This window comes from Monodelphis domestica, chromosome 2 (assembly GCF_027887165.1).
Source record: "Monodelphis domestica isolate mMonDom1 chromosome 2, mMonDom1.pri, whole genome shotgun sequence".
Taxonomy (NCBI): domain Eukaryota; kingdom Metazoa; phylum Chordata; class Mammalia; order Didelphimorphia; family Didelphidae; genus Monodelphis; species Monodelphis domestica.
Genome location: NC_077228.1, coordinates 26,359,181 through 26,376,101, shown reverse-complemented (window position 1 = coordinate 26,376,101; position 16,921 = coordinate 26,359,181). Strand labels below are relative to the sequence as shown.

General features: G+C 42.5%; 1 protein-coding gene across 4 annotated transcripts in view; it reads left to right on the top strand.

Annotated features, from left to right (window-relative positions):
* Window positions 1-16,921, top strand: part of ZFYVE9 (zinc finger FYVE-type containing 9) — a 186,278-nt gene that overhangs the window by 134,985 nt on the left and 34,372 nt on the right. For all 4 annotated transcript variants that reach the window (XM_056815136.1, XM_056815137.1, XM_056815134.1 and 1 more), the window contains 3 exons: window positions 14,653-14,877; window positions 16,434-16,516; window positions 16,846-16,921. The exon at window positions 16,846-16,921 is cut by the window's right edge and continues 29 nt beyond it. In XM_056815136.1, the coding sequence (XP_056671114.1) occupies window positions 14,653-14,877; window positions 16,434-16,516; window positions 16,846-16,921 (384 nt within the window). The remainder of the gene's footprint in view (window positions 1-14,652; window positions 14,878-16,433; window positions 16,517-16,845) is intronic.

Below are 16,921 nucleotides of genomic sequence, written 5' to 3'. Positions count from 1 at the left end.
TTCCCTCTTCTTCCCCAATTCCAAGGCTAGCTCTCTGTTCAACAAAGCACAAATGCTGCAATCAAGTCTTGTACATTTTTTTACAACATTGGGTTGGTTTAATTTGTAAATCTCCCTTTTGACTGCTTTGGTAGATCCTGGAATCTTGTAGCAGACATTTCTCAGCTCTGCAGCAAATATTGGCATCCTCTAAGGCAAGCCATTTGACTGTTCAATATTGCCTCCAGTTACCTTCAAGGCTCCCTGAATTGATAGCTTGTTTGGACATACTTGTTTGCAAGCTGTGTCTCCACAAGAGGAGCTCCTTGAGACCAGGAACTACTTTTGTATCCCCAGTGCTTACTTAACACAGTGCCTGGCACATAGTAGGCCCTTAATAAATGCTAGTAAATTCTCAGCAATAAAGTGATCCATGATAATTCCAAAGGACTCGTGAAGAAAAATGCCATCTTCAAAACTACAAAAACTGATGGAGTCTGAATGCATACTGAAACATACCATTTTGAACTTTCTTTTTTTGTGTGTTGGAGTTTTCTTCCACAAATATGGAAATATGTTTTACATGATTGCACATGTATATAACCTATTTCAGATTGCTTACTGTCTCAGTTCCTCCCTCCTTCCTTCCCTCCTTCCCTCCCTATCCTCCCTCCCTTCTTTCATTCAGACATTTGTGTTCGTAACACAAATATCTACATGTTTGTAATACATTTTGTTTTTCTTGCTTTCTCAGTGGGTGGAGGAGAAGGAGGGAGAAAAGTCATAACTGAAAGTAAAGTAAAATCGAATTTTTTAAGAAAAGGTGCTAATCAGGGTTTTGACACCAATCACCAATTTTTTATCTGGTTTGTATGTTATAGACATTACCTCTCTGTGCAATTTATTTACCATCACACCATGATGCTATTTAGTAAAAGAAAAGTTTGTTTTTATGTTTTCATTTACAAAGGAACCATAGAATTGCCTCTTTGCAAGTGATCATGACATTCTGACATTTTGAGGACAAAAAGCATAAAATCTGATTTTTAAAGAAAAAACTAAAATAGACCTTTATAATCACAGTAGTTCACTTTTAGTAATACGTTATGTTGGCAGCAGTAGTGTAGTTGATAGAATTGGCCTCTCTTCCAACAAGACTGGAGTACTGGTTCCTCCTGACAGTCCTCCTGACTGTTTTGGTGTTCTTGGTCAAAATGTAGCCATTCTCTAGGATCTTCTCTCAGATAGACGCAGTGCCCAGCACCAGTGAATTCCAGATCTTGGCTGTCTCCTTGTGGCTCTTTGCAAAGTCCTTCTTTTCACAATCATCCATGGCTAGAGCAGTGTATTCTTCTCTTGGGGGCCTGGGTCCAAGTCCTGTTTTTAACAGTCCTCAGCCTATTTTTTTTCTCATTACCCATGAAGGATATATTGTCATAGGCATTTTCAGATCTTTGAGTTTATGGACTCACTGAAGATGTCACCTGGTGGAGGAGATGATTAAGATCTCAAACCTGGCATTTATGAACTTCTTTCCTTGTGATTTTGAGATGAATATAATGGCTCAGTCAAGTTCCTTCAAGCATTCATGCAAAGAGAAGAGATTTCTGAGACATGTTCAGGTTTCACTGCAGTTAGGACATCATTTTGGGAGAACTTTAATCATTCTCTGCTTCTTCTTGTTGGATAGCAGTTTGGATGAGAAAGCAGGCAAAAGACCATTGGACTCAGAAGAATTGGTTTCCCTCGCTGGCTTGTCCTCTTCTCCAGCTGTGTGCCCCTGAGCAAATCACTTAAACTTCTCCAGAACTCATCTGTAAAAGGGGGATAATAACACTTATCTTGAATGGTTGTCATGAGGAAAGTACATGAGAAACCATAATGCCCTATCTAAAAGTGAATTCTAGTTTTATTGTAAGAAGAGTAGATAAAATGCAAACATTATGGAAATGTGAAGTGTTATTGCAACTCTTGTAGATTGGAAATAATTCAGCTCAACAAGCATTTATTAGTTTTCTGTTATACATAAGTCACTGTACTTATCAGGAAGAATGCAAAAATGAAAAAGAAAAATGGACCCTACCTTCAAGGAGCCACCGTGGTTGGGGTGGGGCTTGCAGTTTGACACATACGCAGATATGTGGTGATCTGAGAATGGAAAGGATACCAGAAATTAGGAAGATCAAGAATAGTCTTCCATTGAATCGGTTAGCTGAGCTAAGACTTCCAGAAAACTAAGGATTCCCAGTAGTAGAAATACAGAAAGAGATGAAAAAGTCTGAATTAAGATATGGAGGGAAGAGATGCAGTAAAAAGTATGAGGAGTAGCATGGAGACTAGTTTCTCTGATAAAGAGAGTCCATGGAAGGGGGTACTGGGGAAATAATCAGTAAAGGTAGTCTGGATCTGAATTTACAGGGTTTTTAATTCCAAGCTAGAGTTCATATTTGATCCTTAAGATGGTAGGAATCTACAGAACATTATAGAACAGGCTGATGATATGGTTGTACGTATACTTTAGGAAGATTATTTTGAAAGCTATCTGGAGGAGAAATTAGAGAGAGGAGAGGCTGTAAAGTGAGATACCAATTAGAATGCTATTTCTATAGTCTAGGCAAGAGCTGTTGATGTACTAGATTTGTAGCTGCTTGGGAGCAGTAATTCTACTTTTTCTTTTCATTCATTCATTTACATGTTTACTTATTAACATTTAGGGTTTTTTTAGTTCCAAATTCTCCTCTCCCTCCTGCCTCTCTTCTTTATGAAGGCGAGCATTATAATATCAATTTTACATGTGAAATCATTCAAAGCATTTCTATATTAGCCATGTTGCCCAAAAAACTGCAATAAAAAGAAGAAACAAAGTTTTTAAAGTATGCTTCAATCTGCTCTTAGAGTTTGTTAATTCTCCCTCTGGAAGTGGATAGCATGTTTCATCATGGCACCTTGGCATTGACTTGAATCCATGTATTCATCAGAGAAGCTACATCTTTTATAATAATTACATTTATTTTTTATTGAGAGTTCTCAAATTGTCCTCACAGTGATATGATCCCATAAAATAATGTAGTAAATGTGTCTTGAAATATATTTAAAATTGCAATGTGAGTTGCATCAAAATTTTTATTCTAACGAAATTTGTTTTTTAGTCCTTGTTTTCAAGTCCTTTGAAAAATGAAATAAGAATGCTGTGTTAAACAGATGTATCCTTTCTGCATTATTTTTTTAATCCACTTAAAATTTTATTATATGTTCATGCAGAATATTCCTAAGCATTGGGATGGACACAAAAGCTAAAAACATACTGACATCTTAAGAATTCCCAGTCTCACAGAGAGATGAGTGTAATATACCAAAGACATTGGAGAGGTTATAAGGATGATATTAGAAAATAAGTATTGTTTTATTCGTTTAGAGATAAGAAGTAGAGTGGCTGGCTTGAGAAAGAAGTGGAGTTTGAAGCAGAGCTGAGAGAGTGTATTGATTTCAGATGCTGACAGTTATAACCATTTTTCTGTGTCAATTACTCTCTCTGGTAGTTGGCAGAGACCCACTCTCAGAGACTCTCTCTCAGGGCTGGAGGAGGTAACATCTTTGCCTCTCACTCTGTCTGAGGGAAAGATCTGAAGGAGCTCAGAGTTTTCCTTTCCCAATTTGGGGAACACTATTGACTATCTATTTTATAGATTGCTTTAACTCTGAGAAGACCAAAGAAAAATCTGCTCTTTTGTTTGGACTCTGAATCTGTTAAAGCTCAGAGTCATAACTTGATTCTTGTTGAGATTCAACCAGCTAACCTTTGCTATTTTATAATTTGAAGGCAAAGTTAAGAATTATAAGGATAATAGCGGTAGTCCTTATTTAGATAGTATAAATTTGGGTTAGTCAGATCAGGGAGGAGTACTGTAGCCTGTGGAGCACAGGAAAAGCAGTTCCTTGTATAGCCTGGGAGTTTATTTGGGTGGATTTAGAGTCTCTTAGAATTAGAAATCCTTCTTTATCCTTATATATTTCAATAAATATTTTATTTTTAGAATAAGAATCTCTTTAGCATCCTTGCACCTGGCCCTGAAGGGAAGTTCACTTTTGAGCTTCACTTCATCACTGAGGATACTTTTGATTACATCTGTCAAAAGTATCTGAACAGTTTTGAACCTGTATTGAACAGTTTTTCCATCTAAATATTTTATTTTATAACTCGCCAATTCATTTTTTACAAGGTGTACCATGGTACTTCTGTGATGCAGACAGGAGAATGTCATTATGTCAAGTATGTGCAAGGCACTGCACCTAAGGGGTGGGAATCGGTAACAACAAGAATAAAAAAGAGCCCCTGTCATCAGGGAAACCCCATGAGCAGGATGACATCTGAATGCGGCATTAATGGAAGAGGAAGGGGATGCCCTTCCAGGGCAGGGAAGGAAAGAAGAAAGAAGGGGGAAGTGCAGTGTGTATTTGGGAAATAAAAACTGCCCCACTTTGGAGGGAGTAATAGAACATCAGGTGGGAAAGGCAGCTTGAGCCTGATTGTGGCAGGCCTTTAATGATACCAAAAAGGAAGCAAAAGGGAGAGGCAGTGGAAGATGGACATGACCAAGACTGCTTCTAAGGAAGACTGTTCCAGCAGTATTGTGAAAGATGGGTTGGAGAAATGAGAAGGAAAATCACAGAAACTCACAGCAGTAAAGACCTTCAGAAGCCACCTTTTGGCACCCATAATATATAAGAGTCTTTTCTATAGGGGCAACTGGGTGTCTCAGTGAATTGAAAGCCAGACCCAGAGACAGGGAGTCCTAGGTTCAAATCTGGCCCCGGATACTTTCTAGCTGTGTGACCCTGGGCGAGTCACATATCCCCCATTGCCTGGCCCTTGCTGCTCTTCTGCTTTGGAACCAATACACAGTATTGATTCTAAGACAGAAACTAAGGATTAAAAAAAAAGTTTTCTAAAGTACACTTGGCAAGGAGTCAGTTGGCCTGTGCTTGATGAGCCCCAGTGAGGGGGCACCCCTAGCCTCCATAGCAGCCCATTCTGCTTTTATCTACATCTCCAAATTTGCTTTGAATCCTACTATGAAACTTGGGAATCTATTTGTCGAGATAACTCAAGTATTATATGAATACAACTACAAAACACTTTTCACACAAATAAAACTAGATTTAAACAACTGGAAAAACATTAATTGCTCATGGGTAGGATGAGCTAATAAAATAAAAATGACAATCCTACTTAATTTACTTATTCAGTGCTACAACTATCAAACTACCAAAAAACTTTTTTATAGAATTAGAAAAAATTATAACAGTTTATTTGGAAGAACAAAATCTTGAGAATATCAAAAGAACTAATAAAAAAATGTGAAGGATGGAGGCTTAGCAGTACCAGACCTTAAACTGTACTTAAAGCAGTGATTGTCAAAACCATATGGTACTGGCTAAGAGAAAGAAGGTTGGATCAATGGAATATACTTGGGGTAAATTACCTCAACAAGCTAATGTTCAATAAACCCAAAGATCCTAGCTTTAGGGACAAGAACCCACTATTTGACAAAAACTGCTGGGAAAATTGGAAAACAGTATGGAAAAAATTAGGTTTAGATCAATTCCTACTCATTTTGAATTTATCTTGTCTAGAGGGATTTTAAATGGGATTTCTCTAACTTGCTGCTGAGTTTTTTTGAAAATATATAGAAATGCTGATGATTTATGTGGGTTTATTTTGTACCCTGCAACTTTGCTAAAGTTATTATTTCCACTAGCTTTTTAGTTGATTTTCTAGGATTCTCTAGGTATACCATCATATCATCTGCAAAGAGTGATAGTTTAGTTTTCTCATTGCCTACTTTGATCCCCTCAATTTCTTTTTCTTCTCTAATTACTCCTGCTAGCATTTCTAGTACAATATTAAATAGTGGTGGTGATAATGGGTATCCTTACTTCACTACCAATCTTATTGGAAAGGCTTCTAACTTGTCCCCATTGCAGATGATACTTGCTGATGGTTTTAAATAAATGCTGTTTATAATTTTGAGGAAAGGTCCTTTTATTTGTATACTTTCTGGTGTTTTCAATAGGAATAGGTGTTGTATTTTGTCAAAGGCCTTTTCTGCATCCATTGAGATAATCATGTGATTTCTATTCATTTGATTGTTGATATGGCCAATTATGCTGATGATTTTCCTAATATTGAATTGACCTTGCATTACTGGTATAAATCCCACCTGGTTATCGTGAATTATACTTGTGATACCTTTCTGTATTCTTTTAGCTAGTATTTTATTTAAGAATTTCACATCTTTGTTCATTAAGGAGATCAATATATAGTTTTCTTTCTCAATTTTTGGTCTTCTTAGATTGGAAATCAGTACCATATTTGTGTCATAAAAAGAATTTGTTTAGAGTCTTTCTTTGCTTATTTAGTCAGATAGTTTGTAGAGCATTGGGATTAGTTGGTTTTTAAATGCTTGATATAATTCACTTTTGTGAATCCATCTGGCTCTGGGGATTTTTTCTTTTTTTATCTCCTTTTTCATTCATGATACTATTAATTTGATTTATCTTCCTCCTTTTTAAAAAAAAATTAGATTAACCAATACTTTGTTTTTTTTTCCAAAATACCAACTCCTATTCTTATTTATTAGTTCAATAGTTCTTTTACTTTCAATTTTATTAATTTCTTTTTTGATTTTTAGGTTTTCCAATTTGGTCTCCATCTGAGAGTTTTTAATTTGTTCTTTTTTCTAGTTTTTTTTAGTTGCATTCCCAATTCGTTGATCTTTCTCTTTTTTGTTAATCTAGGCACTCGGAGATAGAAATTTTCCCCCAGAGCACTTCTTTGACTGTATCTCATAAATTTTGATATGTTGTCTCCTCGTTGTTATTCTCTTCAATGAAATCAGTAATTGTTTTGTGATTTTTCTTTAACCCACCAATTTAGAGAATTAGATTAATTTTCAATTAATTTTTAATTTGCCTCCTCATGTACCCTTTCTAATTATGATCTGAAAAAGTTGCATTAATTATTTCTGCTTTTTTGCATTTATGTGCGATGTTTTTATGCCTTAGTAGTATATGGTTTGACTTTGTATATGTACCATGGGTTGTGGAAAAGAAAATATATCCCTTTTTATCTCTATTTACTTTTCTCCAAATATCTATTAATTCTTAATTTTTCTAAAATTTCATTCACCTCTTTCCTATTTAATTTCAAGATATTTAATTTAAGATATTGGTAAAAATGTTTTTAAAGTACAGATTGGTCTTCTCCCACACTGACATTGAGCCACTTGCCATCTAGGTCCAGCTATTCAGCCTGTCCCTAATCCTCTCCTCTGTACCTTGCCTTGCCCATATCTTTCCACATTTTCTAGAAAAATATCAAGAAAGATCTGTCAGTTTCTTTGCTAAAAACTAGGGAAGCTATACCATCAGCATTCCTTTAATCTAGTGACTTTATTGAAAAGAAAAGAAATGACATTAAGCCTGTTCTTGAAAGACCAACCTTTCCCAAATGTTCACTTAGCATCATGCTAATAACTAAATTGTCCTAGAATTTTCCCATGAATAGAAATAAAAGTCCTAAGAGGCACTAGCAGCCTTTGTTTCAGGAAAAGCATTGCATATGTATATTGCTTAGGTCCAAATGACCTGCAGGCCTTCTCTCTCCTCTTTGATGTTCTTTCTTCTCTTCTCCTGTTGTAGGTTAAGATTTTTCTCTTCCTTTTTCTCTTTTTTTGCATTGAAATCTTTTTTACTTGAAGATAAATTTTGTAGTCCCATTTTTTGTATATCGTCTACATTTCTTAATATAAACCCCCTGACAAAGATTCTTTTCTTTTAAGAGAGGAAAAGCAGTTTAACAAAATTATCCAGTGTATCAACCAAGTAAGCCATCTGATACAGTTGTGGCCCCCAGGCTCATCAAAGATGAGGGAAATGCACAGGATTACTTCTTTCCTTTTGGCCCAGAGGTTTTGTGGAAGCTATGATTTCCATCATTTCTTATAGCATAGTCATATCCCATGATCTTGTTGACTTTGAAAAAACATAGAACTATTATATAGTCAGAAAAACCACTCTTTAATTGAGGAAAAGGGGTTCAGTGTAATAGCAGGCCTCTACACAGAACTGTGCGCTAACAACTATGCAGAGTCCAGGGATTGAACTCTGGATGCTTTGGACACTGACCCCTGTAAAAATTAAATTATATCTCATAATAAAATATATTATTTTTATGAGGTTTATTAAGGATTATTAGAATCAAGGATACAAAATAATAATCATGTGCCCATGGACTGATTAGCCCATTCATAATCCCCATGCTTAGCTTACTTACTACATCATTTCAATGGAGAGAAGAGAGAGAGGTAGGCATTAATGCCATTTAAATACCAATTGTGATCTCACCTATGTGGAAACTCAGGTGAGATTATAGGGAATTCTGGGAAATACCAAGGTCTTCTGGGAATTTAAGTCTAGGGTTCAAATCTCCATTTTTACATCCCCCTGAGGCCCGAGGAAGACTAGTCTCTCTGATGGGTCTTGTAAACATACCAACTTTGAAATTACACTAATTTGAGGATAAGAGGAAAAGAGAACAAAATCAATAATTGCTAGGCGCATTGACAAAAAGCTAGTTAGGGGGAAGTCCCCTTTGGCATAAGAGTATACGTACAAAACAATGCATTCAAACATCACACTGTTCAAATCACCACATCCCAGAGTTCACCCTGGATCTTCTGGTACGCATGTGGTTTGTGGAGGCATCTTCATGGTGTCTTCTCCAAACAGTTCACTTTTTGGATTTGGAGAGGTAGCATGTTTCTTAACCTAAAATTACTCTCAAAAGGAATTTAAACTTTGTAATTTAAAATAATAACATTTATACATACCCCCCTGAAGAGGGTGATTGAAAAACACAGAGATCATTTAGGGATGCATGACTGAGTTGTGAGGTATATGAATCAATTGGCAAGAGAAATCAAAAACATCAAAAAAATCCAAATAAAAAAAGATCATTTCTGGATGAAATATAGACTATCAGAGTTTTATGTGTAAAAATTCTAAGTAAAGGAAAAATAAATCTATAGCAGGTCCTTGAATCAGGGCCCCATTAAAATGATTTAAGCATTTACCCAATCAGTAGCCAGGACTACAGAAAGTTTGCCACACTATAAAAGACAGAAAAGGGACTAGATTTTAGGAGCCAGTCATGAGCCAAATTTTGGTACTTGTCTGTAAGTATTTTCACAAAGAGTGTGGATACAAGGAAGGCCTATGTCTTAATGTATGTCAAGCGTCGCAACCTTGAGTCTCACACTAGGTTCAAGTCCTTTTGTCATGGCTCAAAATTTTCATCAACCCCATTGGGATTGGTTGGTCTCTTTGATCTTGTGCTTGATTGGCACTATGAAGTTTAACTTTGTGCTTCTTTGGCACTGTGCTGTGTGATGGCTCTTTTTGTATTCTCTTGTCCTGGAATCAGACAGAATCATTAAGCAAAGCCCCCCCCCCCATTTTTTTAAACAATCAGTGGCATCATTTGTAGAGTTTCAAGCTTTTGGGGCATGCATTGACATTATAGCAAATATATTGTAAACTTATATTACTGCAAAATCAAAAAAATAAAAATCTTAATAATGGTGATATGTGCTTCAAATATAAAAAGGAGAGAAAAAAATAAAAAAACTGAAATAGTATATTGTACATGCAAGAAAAATATTTTATTATTAAAAGTTTAAAAATAAAAATATAGTTTATAATTATTGACACACTGTGTCAGCTACAGAAAATGTAGAATACAAGGTTTCTCACCAAAAATGAGATCCATTTCCTCTTCATACCTGGCCATGATCCACTATGAGTATAAGCAAATGAATTTCACAAAGTAACAGTTTTTTATAAAGAACAGTAGTACAACAGGTAATGCACATTCAAAAGGTCTCAAAATCCCCAAAATTCACAATAGCCCAGTTAAATATAATAGCAAACAAACCCACTATCTTATTTAACATAAGTTGCTGTATGACATTTAAAGAAAATGGATACTTGTCACAAGTTTTTCAGGTGTAGCAATGTTTCAACCTTGGCAAATACATTTTTAAACAAAGTAAAACTTATTTGGGTCTAGAACATCATCAAGAAATCTAGAGATCATTGTAGTGGAAGTGTAAAGTGAGCTGAAGAGTTATAAATGAGAGATGCTCCTCTTTTGGGAGCCATCCAGGGGTACGATGCCCTGGGATTAACTTTTCAGCTCCTTTGGTATGAGATTGTGATGTCCCATCCATTCACATTTTTATAAATGTGAGAGCTAGGGATTGTGGGTTCGAGCCCCATCTGGGTTGCCAAAACTGTAAAAATTAAATTATATCTCGTTTTATGAGGTTTATTAAGGATTATTAGAACCAAGGATACAAAATAATAATCACGTTCCCATGACTGATTAGCCCATTCATAATCCCCATGCTTAGCTTACTTACTACATCATTGCAATGGAGAGAAGAGAGAGAGGTAGGCATTAATGCCAGTTAAATACCAATTGTGATTTCACCTACGTGGAGACTCAGGTGAGATTATAGGAAATTCTGGGAAATATTAAGGACGTCTGGGGATTTAAGTCTAGGGTTCAGATCTCCATTTTTACACCCCTGGGAGAGCCAACTGTGCTAGATTGACAACTCCAAGGAACAAAAGAATTTGGGGGACCTATATACCATTTGGGAGGATCCAGGGGCAGGGAAAGATAGCTACAAAGAAAATGGGAGTGTTCTAACTATACTGACAGAATACAGTCAAGGTGGGAAAAGAATCATAGCTAGAGGCTAGGGTCTAAGGCAAGGGGTTGCCTACATTGGATACCAAAGGATGGTCTCTGTCCAGGTGTGGATCTTCTTGGTAAAGGGTCTCTTAATACAACAGGGTCCAATATTCAGTCTGAAACTTCTAGCCTGAGATTCCCTTCAGGGTGAATTCTCACTGGAACAGGGAACAAGTACAAACTTTGGGGTCTCCAATTTACAATTTAGTCCCAAAACTTTGGGGTCATCAGATCTTACTAGGCTACAAGTTTGGGGTTTCTAGATTCCATGTTGACAATCTTCATATGCCACAGTTTGATTAACTGCTACCCAATGGATACATTCTGTTTTGTGTCCACTTCTTTGCTACTATAAATAATTTGGAGCAGGGCCTTCCTATTTTTGATTTAGTTGGCGTGTATCTCTCATAGCCGGATAACTGAGTCAAAAAGTATGCACATTTTAGTTACTTTCTTAGCATAATTCTGAATTGCTTTTAAGAATGGTCCAACTAATAATTCACAGCTCCACTAATGAAGGGTTAGAGTGCCTGTCCTTCCATGTCTATTCCCATCTTTTATTATCTTTGCCATCTTTAAAGAAACACTTCATTCCCTCTAATAGCCTAGAGGGCGGAGAGCTATCCAAGCCCATTTGTCTTCCGTTTAACACGTCTCCATTGAGCACCTGCTAGGTGCCAGGCACTGTGCTGGGAGCTGGTGAAACCAAGAGTCGCTTTTGTTCTGCGGCCTCAGGTAGTCTGGCAGGATGTGGGCAAAAGAAGGCCATAGAACACACTCACCAGGAGATAGAGAGCATGCATGGAGTTATTTCAAGAGGGAGAAAAGCCTAGCAATTAAGGGGTCAGGAAGGCCTTGTGTCAGAGATGGGCTCCGCTGGGATAGTCTTTAAAGGAAACTAGAAAGTCTAGAAAGTGGATGGATGCAGGCAGTTTGTTACAGGTAGTTGGTACCCCTCGTGTGAAAGGATGGATGTGTTTGAGGAGTGAGAGAGTAAGATGAAGCCAGACCAGAAGGTTTTGTGGAGGAGCCGGGCCGTGGAGTCCAGGGAGAACAGGTGCTTGGCGCCATCGTACATCCTTGGCAAAGCAGAAGTAGGCAGGGGCAGAGTGTTTGCAGAGCCTCAGTGCCTGGGCCGTGTGGAGGGGCTTCTCCCCATCTGGCGGCCTCCTACCACGCAACAAATGCATGGAGGCCGCTCCCAGCACTTCCTCTAAGACTCAGTTATCATGGAGAGAGCGAGCCGCCCGCCTGGGGACCGTGGATGCAGATCAGCAGAGCACACAGCCTGCCAGGGAGTGAAACGGGACGGAAACGGCTTTGTGTATTTCTGTGGCAGTCCAAGGCTCAGGAATTTGTGTTTTATCCCAGAGTCAGCGACGAGCCCCTGAACATAACTGTTCAGGAGGGGCGTGATGTGGCCAGATTTGTGTTTTAATTGTCATTTTGGCTGCTCTGTGGAGATGGATCGGAGCAGGAGACTCCAGAGGCAGAGACCCGCCAGGGGACTTTTGCAGTAGTTCAGGGAAGAAGGGCTGGAGGCTGTGTGAGTGTGGAGAGAGCTAGTGGATGGGAGAGCACAAGATGAGCAGTACGAGGCCCCTGAGGGGGGAATAATGTCCTAGAAGCCAGGCGATGAGAGGAGCTTGATTATTTAGGAGGAGAGTTTGCACGCCGGAGCAGAGCCGGTGTCACAAGCTACAGAGCATTTAGGGTTGGGGTTTGGATTTAGCAGCTTATAAGATTGTTGGCTGCCTTGCAGGGAGCCATTTTGGTCAAATGAGAGCGGAAATGAGATTGCAAAGGATTAAGAAAAGTGAACGAGAAAAGAGAAAATGGGCACGAGTGTAGAACAACTTTCTTGGAGCTCATCTATAAAAGGGAGAGAACTCTAGGATGATAGCTTTAGGGAATGGCAAGGCTGAATCCAGTTTTTGATTCATTTTTTAAACGATGAGGGAGACCTGGCAAGTTTCTAGGTGGCAAGGAAGGAGCCAGTGGGTAAGGAAAGGTTCAAGATAGAGGCAAGAAAGGACATGATTGAGAAGGCAATGGAGACAGGAAAAGACAGACTCAAGAGCATGGCTTGGAGCTGTCAGCCTTGGCAAGGATAGGCCCATATCTACATCAAAATCTGGTGGCAAGGGGGCAGCTGGGTGGCTCAGTGGATGGAGAGCCAGGCCTAGAGATGGGAGGTCCCAGGTTCAAATCTGCCCTCAGACACTTCCCAGCTGTGTGACCCTGGGCAAGTCACTTGACCCCCATGGCCTAGCTCTTACCACTCTTCTGCCTTGGAGCCAATACACAGTATTGACTCCGAGACGGAAGGTAAGGGTTTAAAAAAAAAAATCTGGTGGCAAGTGGGATAGGATAGATGAAGTGAGACATAGGGGTGAAGAGAGCATTTGACTGATACATGGCTTCCTTCCTGAATCATGAAAGCATGATGCATTAGGTTTGGAATAAGAGGGACCTGGCTGTAGGATGGCAAACAAGACTTTTAACTTCTTTGGGCCTCAGTTTCCTTTTCTGTAAAAATGAGGAGTTGGATAGAGGGAGTGCTGAATGGGAGTCAAGGTCTGAATTCAAATCCTGACTCTAAATCTACGATCCATGGGACCTTTGGCAAGTCACTTTAACCCTAATGCCCCCTCCCTCCTTCCCTGTTTTCTCACCCATAAAATGTAGAGATTGAACTGGATGGCCTTGAGATAGGGGCCACCGTTTAGGGTCAGATGCCTGGAAAAAGCTGTTAGTCGTTACCAAATACAACGAATGTTCTTCGGCCTGCTGGGAAGGGGGATAAAAGGCTCTTTTGGAATAAGAGTGTTAATTGGGTGGTCTCGTCCTTCGCAAGCTCAACCAGTGCAGCTTTGGTACGATGTCAGGAGCGAGCGAACACCCCCCACCCGGCTGGTTGTGCTCACTTTCCGCATTTGTGAGATGGAGGCGGTTAGCAGAAACAAGTGCAATGGCCCCTGCGAAGCGCCTCTCAAACCCTAAAGTACCGGATCAGGTCTAGTCAGTCTCAGGATGACGTCGTGGTGGAAGGATGGATCAAGCACTTACACGGGCCTGCTCTGTGCTAAGCGCTTTACACACGTCTCCTTCTGTCCTCCCAACAACACTGGGAGAGAGCTGCTGTGATCGTTCCCATTTTTCGGTTGGGGAAATGGAGGCAGACAGAGCTCACCAGTGTGCTAGTTGTGTGACTTGCTCAGGGTCACACAGCTAGTCGCTGAGGCCATATTTGAACTCGAGTCTCCCATATCCCGGCCCAGCCCTGGGTGCGTGGCTCCACTTTCATTTCTTCTTAGTCTCTATTTGAAAGCTTTTCCTAGCACCGTGTGGGCGCTGTGCCTCAGGAGCTTTGCTCTCTCGGGTTCTCCCCGGGAGTGTGCAGGCCTGGCTCCTCTCTGCTCACTTCTAGTAGCTGGTGTCTTGCATCCTCAAGGGTCATTCGGGGCTCTGGGTCTGTACGGTGAGGATTTGGCCTGTTTGGTTCTAAAGGAGAGCAAACTTTTGACATATTTTTCTAGCACCCCGATTGTCTCGTTTCTGGGCTTTGGTGGATCTTTATTATTTATATTATTTTCATCTTTTTCACAGCAATTGAGATGGAAATGGCTCTGGGACAAGTCACTGTTCTTTTCATGTTTCTTCTCGTGTTCTGTGGCTTATTGTTCGGCTAGATAAAATGGCCGCTTTTATCGTGGACCGGAAATGTCATGCTCTAAGGTCCCAGGTAGTCGTGCTGGCGATGGCCGCCACCATTCTGCAGTGTCTCCCACACAGTGCGAGGGGCTCGTGGAGATGAGAAAAGGGTTTCAGTTCACAACGGCTTCCTCTTCCAGGGAACGTGGTTGGCTGCTTGGGACACTCCTTCTTCAGCCAGAGTTTCCTGGGCAGTAAAGAACATGGCGGATTCCTGTATGTGACATCGACTTACCAGTCGCTGCAGGACCTGGTGCTCCCGACTCCCCCCTACTTGTTTGGGATTCTTATCCAGAAGTGGGAAACTCCTTGGGCAAAAGTCTTCCCCATCAGACTGATGCTGAGGCTCGGCGCTGAATACAGACGTAAGTCCGAGCCCTTCCGGGCCGTCGCCCTGACCGTCCTGTGTGTCCCGATAAGACAGATAGTTCCCAGTCTGCTGGGAAAGAGTGCGACGCCCCCTTGCCGGGGGCTTAGCCTGACCCTGCCTGGTTCTCGGACCTTGGGCCAGTCCCCTCGGCCTCTGAGCCCAAAGCGAGCCCAGGTTCCGGGGTCGCCCTTTCCTCCTTCCCGCCCCTCGTCTCTGCCCCTGCTCCCGGGGGCTCCAGGTCTTCCTCCCCTCTCTCGTCTTCTCATCGGTCTCTGCTTCACAGCTCCCAGCTCTAAACCATCGTCCGTGTCTGCCAAAGTGCTTCTCCTGAGCCCAGGCTTGACCAGGTCACCCCCTTCCCCATTCAGGAAATTAACGTGGCTTCCTCTTGGCCTGGATCCAGGAGAAACTAGAATGGAGGGGGAGGGGCACCCACCGGACAGTGTTGTCCTGCCGGGCGCCAGGATCAGGCTGCCTGCAGAGCTGCCGGCCTCCTGCGGGAGAAGCTCGAGGGCAGAGAGCAGCCCGGCCAGGGTGACGGCTGGTTTGTGGCTTAAGAGAAGGTGGATTTTTGTGGAAATACCATTTAATGTTGAAAATACCTCCTATAAACACCTTCCTTGGATTTTTCAAGCCTTCAACAACCCAGGCCCAGTGTGCCCTTCCCAACCGGACGGTCCAACCAAGCTGGCCCCTGATGGATTGTCCTACAGGATGCCACCTCCTACAGAAAGTCCTCCCTGATGCTTCTATGGGCTTTTCCCCTTCCCACCCCATTCCTTTGTATTGGTTGTCTCTCTAGAAATGTGCGTTGTCTCTTCTAGGAGCATGTAAGGCCCGGTCTGTTAGACGCGTCTTTGCATTCAGCACCTGCCTCTGGGCCCGGCACCCAGTAGGTCCTTCACGGGCGCTGGCTGGTTCATCCGCAGGGCAGGGAACGTCCTCTGGGCTCGGGCAGGGGCCCGGAGGAGGGGCCTCTCTAAGCCGTCCCTGCCCTGGTGGAGCGCCCTCCTCTCCTCTGTCCAGAGGGTCCCCTCGCTTCTCCCGGGCTTCCCTTTGTGCCCCCCGAGCCCCAAGCGTGCTAATGTTGAGGCACCTGCCGCGCCTCACAGCCCTCGGAGCAAGTGCCAGTGATGCTCCCACCCAGAGTTGGGTGGTTTGGCCAGGCCATATGCGAAGGCAGCTTTTCCAGCCTCCGGCCGGCTCGCTGCACCCTGTGGGGCCCCCTAGTGGCCGCTGACAGATCGTACCCGGCACGGCCATCAGGGTTTGTCTTTGACCACCACCACAAGGGGATGGAGCACCAGCGGGGTCCTAGCTGGGTGTCCCTGGGCAAGTCGTTGCCCAGCCCTCACTGCTCTTCTGCCTCGAACCCACCTATAGTGTTGATTCTAAGGCGAGGAAGGAGGGAAGAGGGGCGTCTGGGGAGGGAGGGAGGGAGGCTGGGCGAATGACGGGCCCCCGAGCCCTCTGGAGCGGGCATGTGCGGCCCGCCGGGGCAGGGCACGTCCGGCGCCTCACGCGGCGCCGGCGCCTCTTGTGCCTCCGCAGTGTACCCCTGCCCTCTGTTCAGCGTCCGCTTCCGGAAGCCTCTGTTTGGAGAGACGGGACACACCATCATGAACCTTCTCGCAGTGAGTGTTTCCTCCCCTTCCTCAAGCTGGGTCTGGGCTGCCCGGGTTCCTCTCGGGCCGTTCCACGGGCGCCCTGGCTAGAGGGGACACAGGCCGAGGCCTCCCCCGCCGTGCGGGACGTTCTCTGGGCTCCTCTCGCCATGGCTGGGACGGGAGCCTGAAGCCGCGGACGGCTGGAGCGGCCAAGGCCGTCCATCACGTGATGTCCTGGCTTAGCCCCCTTGGGGGGGGGGGAGCCTTGTCCTGGCTCCATCAGAAACGTCCGCGCCTACCTGATTGGTGTCCGTGACTCGGTGCCCCCCCTAATGCCCGCTTTGTGCCATCCTCAGGACTTCCGGAATTACCAGTACACGCTGCCCGTGGTCCAGGGCTTGGTGGTGGACATGGAGGTGAGGAAGACGAGCA